Source organism: Eublepharis macularius, chromosome 4, assembly GCF_028583425.1.
Source record: "Eublepharis macularius isolate TG4126 chromosome 4, MPM_Emac_v1.0, whole genome shotgun sequence".
NCBI classification, from domain to species: Eukaryota; Metazoa; Chordata; class Lepidosauria; order Squamata; family Eublepharidae; genus Eublepharis; species Eublepharis macularius.
Window position 1 is genome coordinate 167060347 of NC_072793.1, and position 18923 is coordinate 167079269.

General features: G+C 45.2%; 1 protein-coding gene across 1 annotated transcript; it reads left to right on the forward strand.

The window, feature by feature from the left end:
- Positions 1 to 585: 585 nt before the first annotated feature.
- On the forward strand, positions 586 to 17877 carry LOC129328572 (zinc finger protein 397-like). The gene is made up of 4 exons (XM_054977718.1): positions 586 to 631; positions 7266 to 8208; positions 8542 to 8662; positions 15312 to 17877. Exons 2-4 carry the CDS (start codon positions 7405 to 7407, stop codon positions 16484 to 16486), a joined length of 2100 nt encoding a protein of 699 aa, XP_054833693.1. The 5' UTR covers positions 586 to 631; positions 7266 to 7404; the 3' UTR covers positions 16487 to 17877.
- The last annotated feature ends 1046 nt before the right edge of the window (positions 17878 to 18923 follow it).

The window sequence follows — 18923 nt, forward strand, 5'->3', positions numbered from 1 at the left end:
CTTTGAGTCCCATCTTCCAGAAGAAAAGCAGCATATAAATAATCTTAAATATGTAAAAATAAAACTTAAAAAGGCAGCCTTCTGAGTGAGATGTGGGTTTATAAGTCCCATAGCTAGTTCACCACACACAGAAAAGATACTTTGCACATTCTCAGAGACATTTAGCCTTCTCCTATTTTACATAAAAGGCCCACCCTTCGAAGACACTGTACACATGTTCAGAGGCACATGTTATATCAGCATTTCTTTAAGTACCTCACACACAAACATTCAAGTTGAACAAAGAGGTGAGAAGGTTTGCAAGGAATGAGAATAACTGAAGCTCAACCAATCAGCACCTTTTACAGCAAGGAGGGCAAGTGGTGAGGTGCCTGCAAAGGTTAAATCCATCGAGTGCATGTATGAGTCCTAGAGAGGCCAGGAAACATGAGAAAGGCTTGTAAAAATATGAGAGAAGTCATTTCCCCTCTTTACAACTGGTGAGAAATCAGCTTCTGCGTTTCTTCCTTGTCCCCAGGTCTGGGAGAAATTGCATTGGAGAGAGGCCAGCAGAGAACAGTGAATGTAGAATAAAAAGAGAGAAGCAGGGAATCTGTGGTTCTAAGCAAGACGCCGAGCCAGGATCTGCCAGGTAGGGAAATGGGGAAGGCGAAATCTGTCTTCCAAATCCATGTTCTCTTTTCCAAACTAACCACACACTGTTCATAATTCCTGCCCCAGGGCAAATTGTTGCCCCTGTTTTTGCCTTTTGGGGAGGTGGGTTGGAGGAGGGTACGTTTCTTTTAAACACTTTATTAGTGTCCACATCTGCAGAGTTCCCTTCCCCATCAGTGAAATCTCATCACGTGGGACAGGAAGTACATCTTAATTCTATAACAAAATCTTGATCTCCTGAATTGCTTGTCTAAATGTGTATCCAGCTAGTAAACATATCATTTGCTGCTGCAACTATTTTATAGAGAGGGGAGAGGAAAAACTAAATGGATCCCTTGCAAGGTTAAAGATTCTTCTAAACATGGTGGAGTTTTGAAAACTGCCAGGGTCAATCCCCATTATCCCAATGTGGTTTAGTAGCTAGAGTGTCAGACTCGGATCTGCGAGATCCAAATTCAAATCCTCACTCTGCCATGGAAGCTCTCTGGTGACCTTAGGTCAGTCACACAGTGTCCGCCTAAACTACCTAACAGGGTTGTTGTGAGAAAAAAGTGGAGAAGGAGCGAACGTTTTAAGCCACTGGGAGAAAAGTGGAGGTCTAAATGAAGAAGATAGGTAAATAAACTCTCAAGTTAAAAGATCAGAGGGTCAAAAAGGAAAAGGGTAAAGGATCAGTTTAAAAAACCAGGTAGTAGGTGATATGAAAGTCCTTCACCTGCAGCTCTGGAGAGCTACTGCCAGTCAGAGTAGACAACTCTTTCCTGGATAGACTGAGGGTCTGACTCGGTAGAAGACAGCTTTCTGCATTACGGTCACTTTGCAAATGCTTCTTGCTTGTCAGAAGCCAGCTGAAAACAACCTTTTTCAGAAAAAACAACCAGTTCAATGGAGCATTGTCTCTAAGGCTGGGAGGGGAGGACCAACCTGAGGCTCAAGCAGAGATCTTTGGTGCAAGAACCGCAGGTTCTACACAGGAACCAGAGCATCCCTCTTTCCATGCATGAAATGTGGGAGGGCAACGATCCAACCATCTTTGCTCTGACTGAATTCAATTACTGTCCTGGCTAAGGATTGTAGCTTTGCATACGGAGGCAGAGCTTGGCTGTTTTTGAGAGGCTCTAACCTGCAACATGGATAGAATCTGGTACTGGTCCCCGAGTTCATCTTTCTCAGAATGTTTGCTTTAAAAAAAGATTAGAATACAGAGAGTTACACTGCAATCGTAAGCAGAGTTACTCCCGTCTAAACAGGAGTAACTCTGTTAAGGATCAAAAAGAGTCCAGTAGCACCTTTAAGACTAACCAATTTTATTGTAGCATAAGCTTTCGAGAATCAAGTTCTCTTCGTCAGATGCCTGATACAGAAACTGGTCAAATATAGAAGAGGAGGGGGGAGGAGAGAGAAGATGCAATTAGGGGGGGAGAGGGAGGATGCAACCAAAACATTCCTTTGCTAGTAAATGTAAACATCTCCTTTTGGTGTGAGGCTTCAAAGGAGTTTGGCGTGTTAGTTTGTAGCCCCTCCTCTTCTATATTTGACCAGTTTTTGTACCATGCATCTGACGAAGAGAACTTGATTCTCGAAAGCGTATGCTACAATAAAATTGGTTAGTCTTAAAGGTGCTACTGGACTCTTTTTGATTTTGCTACCACAGACTAACACGGCTAACACCTCTGCATCTGTTTAGGATTGCACTGTCTGTCTCAACTTTGCTTAGAGTTGCTGAAGTGGAAGGAAACAGACACACACACACACACCCAAGATGAGTTGAATCACATTTGTGTCACATTCCAAATGTTACAATGGACAAAAGAAGTTTTTTGAATGTTGGGCAATTTTTGTTATCTACTGGAATGGAGAGGGAATGCTTTTGCTTTTTATGAATTGCATAAACACCCTTCTTATTCTCTTGTGTATTAAGGCATTATGTAATAGATGCAGTGGGGAAAGGCGCACACGACAGTAAAAGAATAAAGCAAACTTCCGGTCCATGAAAGCTGGGAAAGTTTTCTTGCAAGATGAAATTATACAAACTAATTTGTGTATCTGTTTAACTTTGACAACTTTCTTGAGACGCTGGGCCAGGGCTGTTCTCCCCTTCTGCTCCCAGTCAATGAATACAGCGTTCAGCAGGGGAACCTTCAACAGACTGTATAACGGTGGTGTGGGGTGTTTGTCTCAATCAGCTATCTTTGCTACAAGAATAGGAGTGTTACCAGTTCTCAGGAGTTATCTGGTTTTCTATCTGGAGGGAGATAAACTTGGGCATATTTTCTCTTATGCCAATCAAGATAAATGGACATAGGAAGCTGACTCATCAACCCACTGATCTCTCTAGTGTGGTTTCCTCTGACAGGCAGTGGGAAATCTTTCCCAAAATCTACTGCCTGTAGATGCTGAGGATTAAACCTCAGACCTTCTGCATACATAGTGGGGGGTGGGGGTGTCTGCCTACTGATCCACACCGCCCTTAAGAAGAGGTTTGGGATTTCAGCTTTAACCACAGAAGCTGGGCTTGTGTGAATTCTGAGAGTTCAAGGTTGTGATGGAGTCCTTAAAAGAAAAAAGGCGAGTTTCTAGTCTATGAGATTGGGAAAGGTTGTGATGGAGTCCTTAAAAGAAAAAAAGGCGAGTTTCTAGTCTGTGAGAGTTGGAAAGGCAAGGAAGCTGGGACACAGGGGTGGATGTGACTTTCAGTGGCCAGGGAAGATAGGGCCTCAGGGACGTGTGGAAATTTTGCTCATTTCCATGTGAAAAAAAATCAGAAGCCAGTTTGGTGCAGTGGTTAAGAGCGCGGGACTCTAATCTGGAGAACCGGGTTTGATTCCCCACTCCTCCACTTGAAGCCAGCTGGGTGACCTAGGGTCAGTCACAGCTCCTAGGAGCTCTCTCAGCCCCACCCACCTTACAGGGTGATTGTTGTGGGGATAATAATGACATACTTTGTAAATTGCTCTGAGTGGGTGTTAAGCAGGGCCAGCGCACCCATAGAGGCCAGGTAGGCGGTGGCCTCAGGAGCGAGGCCCTGGAGAGGCGCCGGAGGGGGTGTCGGGGGCGGAGGCGCGTGCCGCGGAGCTGGCATGGCTGGCCCGCAGCTGCTGCAGCCAGCCAGCCCCGTGCCGCCGCCACACGCCCCTAGCCGGGCGCAGCAGCCACGAGCCGCTGCTGGGGCGGAGCGCAGAACAGCCTCCGCCTGCCACCCCAGCCATCCGCCAGCGAATGCCCCGGCTTGCACTGCGCGATGACGTCATCGCGCAGTCCATGGCGTGTGCGCGCTGTGCGTGCGGAGGCGGGGTTTCCGCAGGCGCCAGAGACCCTGGCGCCGGCAGTGGTGTTAAGTCTTCCTGAAGAGCGGTATATAAATCAAATGATGTTATTACTATTCGAATAAACTTTGCAGCACAAACTCATTTAGTTTTATTTGTGCAATTTTAAGGGGCCTGAGGGTTTGGCTGCCTCCACATGGTAAGGATTTTCTGTTTGCCTGTTGTTGGTGCAATGAATGGAGAGTTTTGTGCACACGTTCTTCTGCAGGCACCATTTCTCCCTGCGTTTGTCCCCTGCTGGGGCACTGGAAGATTTTGGGGTGCTTTAAAAAAATCAGTAATTGCTATTGTGCCGCAGTGCAATATCTGTTGCCACAGTCTTCTAGCTTTCATCTTTCATTTTAAAAAAAGTAAGCAGTAGTGAAAAGGGTGCGAGACCTTTTTCTATGAAAGGTGATATTTCAGAGGAACTAATGGATCTTGGCAATGTATCTTTACAATGCTATTGATATTTTTAAGCTTGAAAAAGCCCCCTGCTGCTGGAGGGAAATGGCAGCTGCAGGGGCCAAGGCAAGAAAAATGGTGCCAACCTGGGGAGACCTTCTGAAATGTGCACCTGCCTGTCCAAACAGCTTGGGCTGCATTCTTTTCAGAAACATCAGAGGTAACCAGGCTTGAGAGAGAATGTACGGAAAATGGGGAAGGCCTGGAAAGCGGACAGGTAGAAGATGACATTGTCTGGTTGCTTCCCCCCCCCTCCAAAAAATTGGAGTTTGGAAGCCAAGATGGAGAAAGCCAAGATGGTATGGCTGCCACAAGCAGTTGACAATCCACCGGGAGAAATTGGAAGGTGGGGGCAGATGTGCCAGTGTCACACCAACTCATGATGTCACATCTCCTCCCACGGGTCTAAGAAGTGGGGAATGGGGCGAGGCTGATGCTGGGAGTTGTTCAGCTGTAGCAGCAGACCTCCCCCCCCCACACACACTCTGTGTGGAGACGTTCTTTGATTTTAGCTTTGCTATGGGGTTTTATCTTGATGCAGAGAATACATAGAAAATAATGTTGGGGTTTTGCTTTGAACCTGGAATCACAAAATTTAGTTCCAGTACAAAATTCTGGTACTTGGATAGGCCCTCAGATTAGAATCTGGAGCTGGAGTTCAGAGTGGAGCGAGTAGTTTTGGGTGGGCTGAGATGTAGAACCATGGAGTGGCTGGTAGACCAAGGCTGGAGCCAGTGGGAGCTGAGCTTGGAGGTAATGGTCAGTAGTTTTGGCAGGTGAAGCCCAGCTCCAAAACTGACTATTCCTTTCCCCTGTTCAGTTTTTTTAAAAAAATAAAAATCTTTATGAGGGTGGCCATTTAACCTGTCAAAAAAGATATGGTCAATTGAATAGTCAAATTATCAAAGAATGGTTAAGTCGTTTGAAAGCATTATCTGGATCAGAACAAAAATGATACTTAATAATTGACAAGGTGGATATGCTAATTACAAAAACAGGAGTTAATTTTTACTATGAAACACTGAAAGGCATTATTTTCACACTGTACCAAATTATTATGTTTGAAAATGTAAGGCAAGGTTTCTAGAAATGTGAACACTCATCCAACTAGCTCTGCTCTTTGGGATTTTATCCTGGAACATCAGCTTCTTACAAACATTAAAAATATTAAATATATAAAACTTATCCAACCCGCCCCTGCAATCCAATGGCATGCTCAGCTAAATGGAATATTCAGCAAAACATGACCACAATCAAATAGTAGACCAGGGATCAGCATCCTTTTATACTTAAAAGAACCAAAGTTCATCAAAATTCAGAAGAAGAGATTAACAAAGAGCAAGTATGAGAGAGCCATTTGCATAACTGAAAATATACAGTACTGATGACTGACATGTTAATTAATAATTCATCACGTTTCTGCAGCCCAAACACTGGTTGGTAGGGTTGCCAGGCTGTGGCTGGAGACTGGTACACCATTGTTGACGTCACTTCCAGTGAAAACCAAAAGTGATATGATGGGATGCCCTAGGATTTACAAAAATTCTGTGGTAAAACCATTAAAAAATTGCAAAGCCTAGAGCATCTTGTAACATTCCATAACAATGTCACCAGAAATGTTGGTGCAATGCTAGCATGTGCCCCCCAGGTAGTAGTGGGGTGGAGGTGCAGCAGGAAAAAAATAAATAAAAATAAGGCTGCAGCCTAGTTGCTGGTGTGTCATTTCCAAGGTACAACCTAAAAGTAACAGTAGGTGGCTCTAGGAATTTTAGAACTCTGTGGTGAAACTTTATGGTTTAGCTGGAAATGACGTGGCTGGAGCCTTATTTTTATTTATTTTTCACTGAGAAAATGCCTCGCATAAGTAGGGCTGTGCATGGGCGGGGAGATTTGGAATACTCCCAAATCCGGAATACTTCCAAATCTGAAGCGGCAAGCCGCTTGGGATTCGGGTTCCGGAAATCTCTTCGGTATGCTTTGTAAAGATTTGGAGCATACTAAAGCAAGGGGGGAACCCCCCATCCTCCCTGGGGCAACCCCTCCACCCCCCACCCCCCCTGGGGAGACCTCTTCAACCCCCACCCACTTACCTGGTGGTGGGAGGGTCATCAGCTGGGTAGCAAGCCGCTGCTGCCATGGCAGTGGCAGCAGCAGCACAAGGCTGCGTGGGCTGGAGCCAGCTGGCTCCTCTGCTGCTGCACCGCAGCCTGAGCCCGGAGGTGGTGGGGAAGGCTGGAGCCGCCTCCTCCGGCCCTTCCTGCCCCTCAAATGACCACGGTGCACCGGTGCCGTGGCGTTCGTTTGAGGAGCAGGAAGGGCCAGAGGAGGTGAAGAAAGCCCTTCCTGCCATTCAAATGGCTGCCACGGTGCCAGCACGCCGTGGCCATTTGAGGGGCAGGAAGGGCTGGAAGCAGCGGCTCCAGCCTTTCCCACCACCCCACAGGCTTGGGCAGCAGCGTGGCAGTGTTGTGGCGGCAGAGGAGCCAGCCCGGAACCACTGCAAGGGAAGTGGGGGGTTGATGTTTAAAGGGCCCCGCCTCTGCTTGCAAGCAGCGGCGAGGCCCTTTAAACAAGCCCCGAAGCTTTCCGAATGCTTCGGAAAGCTTTGCTTCGGTATTCCGAAGCTTTCCGGATCGGGTCTCCTTCAGGTTTTTTTTACCCGAAGCGGATCCTGAAGCGTACAGCCCTACTCATAAGCAGGCAAATGATACATGTATCCATTCTCCTCCCCCTCAGTGGTTCAATTTCCTCTTAGGCCTGAGGTTTATGACTCCTTTGGTATGCACTTTCTTCCACATTTGTGTGTGTGTGTTTACTAACTTGGACCTTCTCATTTTGTAGAGAAATCTGTATACTCATTTGGAGAGAAACACCCTGCTAGTCTGTAGCACGTGGGGGACCTTCAAAAAGGGAGTGACCAGAGAAAACAGCCCCAGAGGCTCCCCAGGATTGTCCGCTCTGCTGGAGTTTCACGTGTTTGATGGAGAACTTGATTGTGGATTTGGAGGTGAATATGTCTGTAGAGGAACGGGCAGGATCGCTCCCGCTACTGGTGAAGGAGGAGGAGAATCTAGAGGCCTTCAGGCTGTATTCAGAGATGGAAGGATCAAAAGCCCCGAAGATCGTACACGTAGGGAGCATTGGGGAGTTGAAGACGATCACCTCACCATATATTAAACTGGAACCCGAAGAAGGGGAGCAGCAGCTCTGGGAATCCCAATGGCAGGAGTTCTTGGGGTCACTGCAGCCCCCTCACTCAGGATGGGGGAATTCGCAGATGTCTGAGGAGCCTGCGCCATGGGATGATGCTAAGGCATTCCTGGCCTCCTTTGAGCAAGTTGCAACAGCGTGCCGATGGCCTCAGGAAAAGTGGGTGACCTTCCTTCTGCCGGCCCTCAGCGGAGAAGCCGAGCAGGCCTTCAGCAACCTTAGTGTCCGAGACATAGAGGACTATGGGAAGGTGAAGGCGGCCATCTTGCAAGCAGCCGCCATTGCAAGGGAGAAGAAGCGTCAGCGCTTCAGACAGCTGTGCTACCAAGAAGCAGAGGGGCCAAGAGCAGTTTATAGTAGACTTCAGCAACTTTGTCGTCAGTGGCTGAAAGCGGAGAGACACTCGAAGGAAGAGATCTTGGAGCTGCTGATCCTGGAGCAGTTCCTGACAGTCCTGCCCCAGGAAATGCAAAGCTGGGTCCGGGAACATGGCCCTGAGACCTGCATGCAGGCGGTGGCCCTGGCAGAAGAATTTTTGTTGAAACAGAAACAAGTAATTAGACTGAAAGAGGAGGTAAGATGTTTTGATGCTGATATTTCAAAGGGGCTCAGATTCCTTTCAAAAAGACTGAAGCTGGATTCAAACAATCTTTGATTCCCCAGTTTTTCATTCCTGGAGTGGTGAAAATCCAGGGATTTATGTGTGACATGCTATGTTGTCACCATAGTGTCTAACTTCAGTGTTTTGCAGCATGTCCAAATCTGGGCTGTGGTGAAGGCATCTAAAGAGCAGCTGGGGACAACAATGTTTGTGGGGAATCACTTGATTGTAGGAATCAGCCCTCTGGGGAAGAAAATCAAGACATGTGCTGTTTCCCTTGATTGGGATTTTCCACTACTATTTTAGGTGCCAGATTCTTGGGAGGGGGTGGCTGAGAATCCTTCTGAGGGAGATGAGATTCCACCGCCAGATACATGGATTGATGTGGATTCAAAGCCGGAGTGGGGAGGAGAGGAGAAGTCCACAGGTAAGGATATGCTCTGTTGTTGTTGTTGTTGTTGTTGTTGTTGTTGTTGTTGTTTTTAAGAAAGAGTAAATAAATAAAAAATAAGCAAATCTTCTGTTGCCTGTTGGGTTAGAGGTGGGTGATGGGTCTCCAAAGCTTGAAGATGACTGGCCAATATAATAATAATGACATTCAATTTGTATACCACCCTTCAGGACAACTTAATTCCACATTCAGAGTGGTTTACAAAGTATGTTGTTGTTATCCCCACAACAATCACCCTGTGAGGTGGGTGTGGCTGAGAGAGCTCTGAGAAGCTGTGACTGACCCAAGTCACCCAGCTGGCTTCAAGTGGAGGAGAGGGGAAGCAAACGCGGTTCGCCCGATTAGAGTCCTGCTGCTCCTAACCACTACACCAAACTGGCTCTCAGTATCAAAAACGGTCAGTTTCTGTATTCTTGGAGTCTCTTCTCTTCCTTGACACCGTACTGTGGGCTGGAAGTATCAGACTCCTTCTTTACCATGTAATCTTGTTACACCCCACCTAACTTTGGCTGGGATATAAAGGCTCCAGGAATTCCCATTCCTACTTGTGTCTGAAGAAGGGAGCACTGACTCTGAAAGCTTACACTTTGAAAATCTTGTTGGTCTCTAAGCTGCCACTGGACTCAAATCCTGCTGTTCTATTGCAGACCAACATTTCAGCTCACCTAAAATTATCCTCTTTGCCATGTGGCGTCATTGATCAGCAAGGGTATGGTGAGCATATGCTAGAATGATCCGAGGTCATCAGTTGGGTGTACTTCCTGAACAATTCCTCTCAAGAAGCAGATTGATATATGACTTAGCAATGTAGAAATACTTGTTTAAGATGCTATAGAGCCATTGCTACTTGCTCTTTTAAGGAAATTTGAAGAAAATATTTCCATGCTTACTCCACTCAAATTTTAAACACCACATTTTTCCACATTTCTGTGGGGACGGGGGATTGTTTACCATTTACTCATTCTGAGGATAGACCACTATCTCTGGAAGTAGGACCTTAGTAGCCATTTTATCTCTAGGGTTGCCATTTGCCCATTCTTGGTGGGCAAACTCCCACCGAAGCTTCTCTGTCCCTGGTGATGCTGGGAAATTGTGGGGTGTGGTGGAGGATGTAAATGACATCCACATCACTTCCAGCTGGAACCTGGAAGTGATGGTGGTGACACTCCAGGAATCTTTCAAATCTCTGTGGGTTTTACTGGGTGAAATCCTAAAGTGTTATCAACATCACTTCTGAGTTCCAGCTATAAGTGACGTTGAAGCATTACAGATGTCCTTTCCTCCATGCGCCATCCCCTAAAGTCTCCCATGGTTTCTGGCAACCCTATTTATCTCTCACTGCCTAAGTAGGCCTTGTGAGCTATTTGTGTGCAGCCAGCTGTAAGTAAGAAAAAAGATGGTGGGGGGAGAAGAAAGGGCAGAGTTGGGAGGAAAGTGGTAGAAAGCGACTCAAGCCAGTTTGGGGGGAAAATTTTAAAGATGATGTTCCTAACCTTGTTGAGCTTGTGGGCACTTTCGGATTTTGAAAACAGGAACCACAAAATGGCTGCCAGGTGGAGCACAGTTGACCACAAAATGGCTGCCATGGAGTTAGTCACAGGATGTTGGGAGGTTCTAAACTGAGCATCCTCCTAAGATGGAGGCAGTTGTTTCCAACTGGCTGCTCCCTGCAGATATAAAAGTGACGTCTCCTAGGCTCTTCTGGAGCACCTCCTGCTTCAATGAGGTGGAGAGAAGCCAGGATTGGCCCTTTGCTTTTGAGGAAGAAGCAGGAAATACATCGGTGCAGCCAAATTGGGAACCACTGCCTTTATGTATTGCTTCCCCTTGGCTGCTTTTGTTGGGCCTGTAGCCCAGCTGGCTCTTTAATATTTTATACTGAACACCTGGAATGTTCTGAAAGCAGCAGAAGATATTCAGTCTGCGGCTATGAGAACTTTTTGGTTCAAACTATAACTTGTGATGGCAATTACACAAAAATAATTCAAAGTTTAAATTATTTGCTGCGTTTTGAGCTGTAGGCCTTGATCCAGAAATATGAGCCAAAGGGCTAGGAAGAAAGCTTTTGCCCTCACCGCACAAGCTTGCAGAATACGCTTCTTATTTTAGATAATTGAAACCTAAAAAGACAAATTTGCGGAGGGCCTAACTACATGCTTCCTTTTTCTGTGGGTCTTGGTAATCAGAAATATGCTGTAAGTTTTCCTGCTTGGAAACAATTCCCAAACATGTGGGGGCACAAATTGTATTGGCAATTCTACCTGCAGCTTTTTCAGGTTAGGAAAATGGCAAGGAGGGTAATGGCTCAAGCCCCATCACCCCCATGCCATTTTCCTGATCTGAAATGTCTCCAGGTAGAATTGCTGCTCCAGGTAGAATTGCTCCAGGTAGAATTGCTCTCCTGCTGGCAGCTTCTGTCCCCTGTCGCTGCTTGGTAGGCCAACAGGGGGAAAATAATGCAAAAATCATTCTTGCATCAACAGTGTGACATCATTTCCAGGGGGAACCCAGAAATGAAGTTACTCCACTCAAGGACTTACAAGAAACTTTATTGGTAAAACCATAGGGTTTCCACTGAGTCCTAGATAGGTGGTATATCACATCCTGGTTCGCCCCAGAAATGATATCGTGCAATCTATGCAACAGAGCCCCCTCATGTCTCAGCCCGCAGTTTCTTGCCAAGAGGAGAGCACTATTTGCCCTGGTAGAGTACACATGGGAAAATAGCGGACCCACAAACTGTTTCAGGTTGGGAAAATGTCATGGGCAGAAACTTGCATTACGCATTTGAGCAAAAGTCCTCCTAGTGGAGCTGGACACAACCCCGGGAATTTATAACACATAATTAAGACCTGAGTCTGGTTCCTGAGGAGTTATTTTTAATAAAGTTCTCTAGCCAGTTTGGTGTAGTGGTTAAGAGCAGCTGGACTCTAATCTGGAGAACTGGGTTTGATTCCCCACTCCTCCACTTGAAGCCACCTGGGTGACTTGAGTCAGTCACAGCTCTTCCAGAGCTCGCTCAGCCCCACCCACTTCATGGGGTGATTGTCGTGGGGATAGTAATAACATACTTTGTGAACTTCTCTGAGCGAGTGTTAAGTTGTCCTGAAGGGCAGTATATAAATCATATGTTGTTGTTGTCCTTATTAGCTTACGTTAACTACATCTTCATCCCACACTTCCTTCAAGGAGTCCCAAAGTGGCTGATGTGCATGGCTGCATTGCCTTTTTATTGTCACAACTCTATGAGATAAGTTAGGCTAAGCAATAATGACAGGGCCCCAGGTTATTTGCTAAGCTTCGTTATTAAGTGTAGCTTGAACCCATTCATGAACTTTCTGTATACTGTTACCACAGAGATGGCATTAGGTGATAATCCACATTTACCAATGTAGTTTTTAAAAAAAGACAACCAAAGAGGGAAGTTGTAGAAGTCTAAAAAATTTCTAGTGTAGAAAAATGTACACAAACCCTGATTATTTGCTCTCCCCTGTAATGTTAAAAATCAGGGACACACAATGAAATTTATGGGCTGTAGGTTCAGGATAGACAAAAGGAAGGATGTCTTCCTACAGTGCATAATTTACTTGTGGAACTCCATCTTGCAGGATTCCAGTTACAGGGGTGGGGGCAGTTTGGTAAGTGAGAGCATTGCTGATGTGTATATATACTGTATGTGATTATACTGCACAGAAGTTAATGGAGCACGAGTTAATTTCTTGGCAGGTCTGTCTTAATGCCATGGTTTGCTTTTTTTCATCCAAGAATTTCCTTGCTTTTTGAAAAAAGAAACAGTCATGACAGCTGAATGGAACCTCCATCCTAAATAGCAGTATATCTCTGAACATCAGATTTTGTGGGTTGAGGGAGACCTACAGAAGGGAGGAGGGAGGTGTTGCCTTTACACTTTGCTTGTATGCTCCCTCAGACACATCCAGATGGTATCCTGTGCACACTTATTTTAGAATAAGCACCATTGAGTACAGTGAATAAACATGTATGAGAATTGTGATACAAGAAGGCCACACAGCTCAAAGAATGAAAACTAGGTTTGTTGGAGTACAAGCAGAGGGCAGTGAGTTTTCACAGCTTCTCCAGGCAATGCTGTCTCCCTGTTGCTGTGGTTACCGCCATAAAATTTTATTCTCCCCATAAATACAGCCAGGCTGCTGTGCTTCAGTGTTAATATCCATTGCAAATCCAAGTCCCCCCCCCCTTCAAAGCAGCACTGACTTTGGTTGAGGTGCTTTTTTTTGCCAATTTCCCGGATGAAGTAAATATTCATTGCAAGCGAGCGTTCCCCAATTTTTTAAGGCTTCCCGTAAGCCATGTGGAGTCTTGACTGTGTCTCACAGTTCCTGTTAGTTAGCAGGCTCTGAGCAGCAATGAAATAAGTGTGAAACTTTAATCTGCGCTCTTCTGCATAATTAACAACAGAACTCCATAATGAAGCACAAAGTCTCTGCCTTCTTTTCAGGGGGGAGAATAGTTCCAGCTCCCACAAAGACGTGCTTTGGTTTGTTCATTGTAGTTATATCCTGCTTTTCAGACTGGCATCACCCAAAGCAGGTAATGTCAACAAAGAGAGACAGGCTGTGCCCTCAGGCTTGTACACTGAAAAGACAAAACACGAAGGAAAGGGGAAGTGTAAGGAAAAGGTGGGAGAGGGAGATCAGTTTGAGAGGATTTATGTCCAATAAATAAATTTGGGCCAGGCTGCTCTTCCCTTGCTTGTTCATATAGCTTGAACAAAAGGTGGTGCAACTGTTCTGAAGCCTTTTTTCCTGTGGTTGGTAATCGAGGCCTTTCCCTCAGTCCTGTGGTCTCACGGAAACTGGTGTGTGTGAGGAGGGGGGGGGTCAGAATAGGTTCCTTATGCCTGTTATTTCTTGGGTCATTGTATGCACACACTTGACTCCACCCACATTTTCTCTCTTTCACTCACACTCTCCTTCCTGGTCAAGACATTTTCCCTATACTAAATATGCACTCCAGATAGGGAAGATGGGAAACAAGCAGGGCCAGATGGGAGCTCGCTTCTAACATTGGCTGATTCCGCACACGTTGGATAATGCACTTTCAATGCACTTTATCAATTGTTTGAGGTGGATTTTTTGTTCCGCATATGAAAAAATCCATTCCAAATGATCTATAAAGAGGATTGGAAGTGCATTATCCAACATGTGCGGAATCACTCATTGTGTCCCTGATTTCCCATGGAGCCAGAGCCAGGTGCTCAAGATAACCTCCAGTTCTCTTATTTCCACATTTGATGAGAATCACTTACAGAATCCCTATTGGTTCTGAAGGAAGCAACCAGGAGAGTTGAGAAGAGACTTACAGAGAAAATAGAGGTTGTAGGGTGGGAATAAAATTGTGGTAGCAATAAAGAATCTGAGATAGGCTGAATCCTGAAAGAGTGGAGGGCTATGGGCGTGACAAAGCCACGAGAAAGACACGTCTTTGGTAGTCTGTAAAAATGCAACTGTAGGCTGGTGCAGCCTCAAATTTGTCACTGGGCTTTGCTGGAAAGGGAGAGGGGTTTTAGTCAGGGCTTATTTTCAGCTGGAATGTGGTGAAATGGAGTTCCGGAACCTCTTGAATATGGTCACATGGCTGGTGGCCCCGCCCCCTGATCTCCAGACAGAGGGGAGTTGAGATTGCCCTCCAAGCGGCACGGAGGGCAATCTCAACTCCCCACTGTCTGGAGATCAGGGGGCGGGGCCACCAGCCATGTGACCATTTTCTCTGAGGGCAACCCACTGAGTTCCACCACCTCTTTTCCCAGAAAAATAGCCCTGGTTTTAGCTTTTTGATCTCTGTTCAGTTTTATGATTCTGATCTTGTTTCCCTGCTCTGCTGATGATATTCTAAAGAATTGCCCTTTAAAAACATGACTTCTCCTTTAAAACGCTATCAAAGTGCAGAGCCCAGTTTTAGTTAGAGAAACTGAGTGGAGATTGAAGGGTTAAAGTTCTTTTCTTTTCTCAGCATGGGCCTAATGTAAATTCAGGCTGCAAGAATGTCTGCACACTACATGATATATAGTTGTGTGATGTTCTTTGCCTTGGAAGACCCCGGCCTACTAAGCAAAGGGCCACTCAGCTCACATTTAAGTGATTATGTTTATTTCCTACAGTTTACAAGGAGTTCAGATTATCCTGTCAGAGAGCATTTTCCATTTGATCCTCACAACAACACTGTGAAGTAGGCTATGTTGAGAGAGAATGACTGTCACAAAATCAGCCAGTGAGCTTCATGGCCAAATGAAATTCGAACCCAGGGCCGTTTCCAGATGGCTTACCTGAAGCCGCTCCATGCCGCAATGTTGTGGATCGTGCCGGGGAAATGCGAAACATCGCGTTTACGTCACGCAAAACTCGCGCGAGAAAACGCCATATTTCGCGTTTTCCCCGGCACGATTCACAACATTGCGGCATGGAGCGGCTTCAGGTAAGCCATCTGGAAACGGCCCAGGTCTCCCTGAATCACTTCCAACAGTGTAAGGGCACAGCATGTTCAGAGGCACACTCTGCTTTCACATCTTCCTCCTAGGTTTTTTATTTGACTGTCTGTTGGGAAAATTAAACCTGAACAGAACACGTGACTCTGTTTGTCCCTGCAGGTGCTGGGCAGGTACTTGTGAGCCAAATGGATAATATACATCAAAATCATTCTGAGCAAGTGGCCCCAGAGGAAGCATTGCCAAAGACAGGCAGCACCTACCAGTACTGTGAGGAGGGAACAAGGCTTGAGAATCTGGAGGGACCACAGGAAGAGCAGAGACTTGAACCAGGGAAAAGTGTGGATGCACCTATCGTTATTGGTGACGGTGATTTTATTCAGGAAGACACCAAGGATGGCCAAAAACTCCACATTTGTCAGTGTGGGAAGAGTTTCAGAAGAAGCTCTGACCTTAGAGTTCATGAGAGAACTCACACTGATGAAAAGCCATATAAATGCCCAGTATGTGGGAAAGGTTTCCGCCAGAAGGGAAACCTTTCAACGCATGAAAAAATTCACACTGGAGAGAAACCACATAAATGTTCCATTTGTGAGAAAAGTTTTGCTAGCGGCTCCAACCTTATTGCACATGAGCGAATTCACGCTGGAGACAAACCGTTTCGGTGTTCCGTATGTGGGAAGAGTTTTGCTAGTGGCTCCAACCTTATTGTACATGAGAGAATTCATACTGGCGAGAAACCTTACAAATGTACAAAGTGTGGGAAACGTTTCCATCAGAAGGGAAACCTTCGAACACATGAAAAAATCCACACTGGTGAGAAACCGCATCAGTGCTCTGTATGTCAGAAATGTTTTGCTAGTGTCTCTAACCTTATTGCACATGAGAGAATTCATGCTGGAGAGAGACCATATGAATGTTCAGTATGTCTGAAGAGTTTTGGTTCTGGCTCCAACCTTATTGCACATCAGCGAATTCATGCGGGAGAGAAACCTTACAAGTGCGCAAAGTGTGGGAAAAGCTTCCATCAGAAGGGAAATCTGAGAACACATGAAAAAATTCACACTGGGGAAAAACCACATCAGTGCTCCATATGTGAGAAAAGTTTTGCTAGTGGTTCTAACCTCATTGCACATGAGAGAATTCATGCTGGCGACAAACCGTATCAATGCTCGGTGTGTCAGAAGAGATTTAGTACCGGTTCCAACCTTATTTCTCATGAGAGAATTCATACTGGAGAGAAACCATATAATTGTTCAAAATGTGGGAAAAGTTTCCGTCAAAAAGGAACACTTACAGCACATGAAAAAATTCACATTGGAAGAGATTTCTACTAGCTGTTCGGGATGTGGGAAAGTTTCTATAGTGCTAAAGAACTTGAGTTCCATGAAATGATCCATCCTGGAGATAAATCTTTATCAATGCTCAATGCATCAGAAAAGTTTCACTGATAGCTCCAACCTTAACTGCATGAGTGAAAATCCACAATAGAGAGAACTCATGTTCGTGCACGGGTTACTGGGAAAGCTTCAGTGATCATTCAACTCGTAGAGCATATGAAAGAAAAGATACCATGTAAAGTAGGGACGTAACCATGAGGAAAAGGATTCGTTCCTTCTGTCTCCAGAACAGAATTCACACTGGAAGGAAGCCATGTGTGTTTAAAACTTTGGGAAAAGTTTGGTTGGAGTCCAAGACTTATGGCCTGTTAGAGACATCGAAAAGGACAGAAGCCATATCAGTACTCAGAATGTGGAAATGGTTTGGGGCATAGTTCAACCTTTAGGGTATGCCGGAAAGCCCAATCAGAACAGACAAGAGCTATTGAAAAGTTCTAACCGTGAGGAGACTTAGAAATGGTTCCATGAACTCCAGCAAATTCCGCACAGAGTGGAAGTTTGTGATGAAAAATGCTTTATCCTGAGTACAGCGTTTGCTAAGATCTGAACATTCACATGAGAACTAAACCTTCAAACGTAAGACTGGAAGGAAAATACAACAGGCAGGGTTTTTTTGTCATTAGGCTATGTATTCCAAGGAAGGTTTGACCAGAACTGTTTGCAAACTAGGGCCAGTTCCCATATTACCTTCTTAATAAGGAAACACCTGTCACAAAGCCCAGTTCTACCTGCACTGGCCTTATTAACCCTTGCCTCACCCTGAATTTTTTTTTGCAAGGATTGGAAACTCTAAATATAAAACATACATGTTTGATCAAAACGTTTTGCAGAAAGGTGTTAAATTTGGCCTCATCTCAAACAGTTAAATTTCCCTGCAATGAATCCACTGAATATTTTTTAAAAAAAGCATTGACTTTGGTCTCTTCCCCTGCCCCTGGCTTCTAATGATATAACTAATGCACAGTTTTCAAATTATGTTCCAAGGACTCCTGGAGTTCCTTGGGCTTAGCTCTCACTGAAGTTGTAAAAGTACGTCTGGTTTGTGCTATTTCAGGCTGTAGGTGAGGGGTGACATAACTAATGCTTATCCATCCATATAATCCCTTCCCCAATGAAAATTAGAGTGCCAGGGGAAAGGATTCTAGTTTAGCCTTTTCCCTCAACAACTGATTTTCTGTGTGTAGTGGGAACATTCCCTTTTTGTGAGTCCCCCACCTGTACTGTGAAATGATACAGCTCCAGCACAGGTAATATGAGTGCAATGAAAACGAGACCTCAGAAGGGGAGTTTCCTTCTTCCACTTCCCATATTCCTATGCAATTAGCAGCCACAGGGAGAGAATGTTGAATGAATTATGTCTTCAGTTCTTGCAGTACATTGGTGAAATAGGGCGTGTAGCCTCACTTTTTTGTCCTAGAACATGCTCTGTGCCATTACGAGTTCTGCCGTAGCTATATCATCTCCCTCCAAAGTGTCCTGATTTTCTCTGAATGGCCTCAGTCTTACTACACATTTCACTGCTAAATAGTCACTGGTCAGTGCTCTCGGCATTGTCAGCAAATCTAACAGGCCGAAAAGGTAACCCTCCCCGGTCTTACACAGTGCCTCTTCCTTGCTCGTTCTGATTCAGTCCAGCTAAGAGGAGTCTGCGGTTTATGGGACTATGCAACGAGTGCACATGTTCATCAGGTTCTCCAAGTATTTTACAAGCAAGAGCAGTACGTTTGGGTGCCATTTCCAGGTATACTGTGAATGTGCACCTGAGAGCTTGGGACTACTTTGCCCATCAAAGAATCCTGGCAGGAGCCCGGTCAAAGCTGTCACCTCTGCAGTTTATCACCATAGCCTTTTATAAATAATGATGACATATACTTTGAATAGTAAAGAGTCCAGTAGCACCTTTAAGACTAACCAACTTTATTGTAGCATAAGCTTTTGAGAACCACAGTTCTCTTTGTCAGATCTGACGAAGAGAACTGAGGTTCTCGAAAGCTTATGCTGCAATAAAGTTGGTTAGTCTTCAAGATGCTACTGGATTCTTTACTATTTTGTGACTACAGACTAACAGCTAATTCCTCTGGATTTATATTCATTGAAGGGAGGCACGGCTCATGTTTCAAAGATGGGCTTAATGTTTTTTTCTTTTTCATATTTCACAATCATCATTTCCTCCAGGCTGGACCCTACCTTTAAAGAAAGCACAGAAAAGAAAGGAAATCAGAGTAAGTCATCTCCTTACAGCATATTGCAGCTCTCCAAGGAGTCTTGAGAAGGGCTTGGCATGATGATGACCACTACCTTGTGAAAACCCGGATGTGACATCGCTGTGTTGACTAATGCTCTGAGAATCCCCCCAATCTTTATGGTTAATACC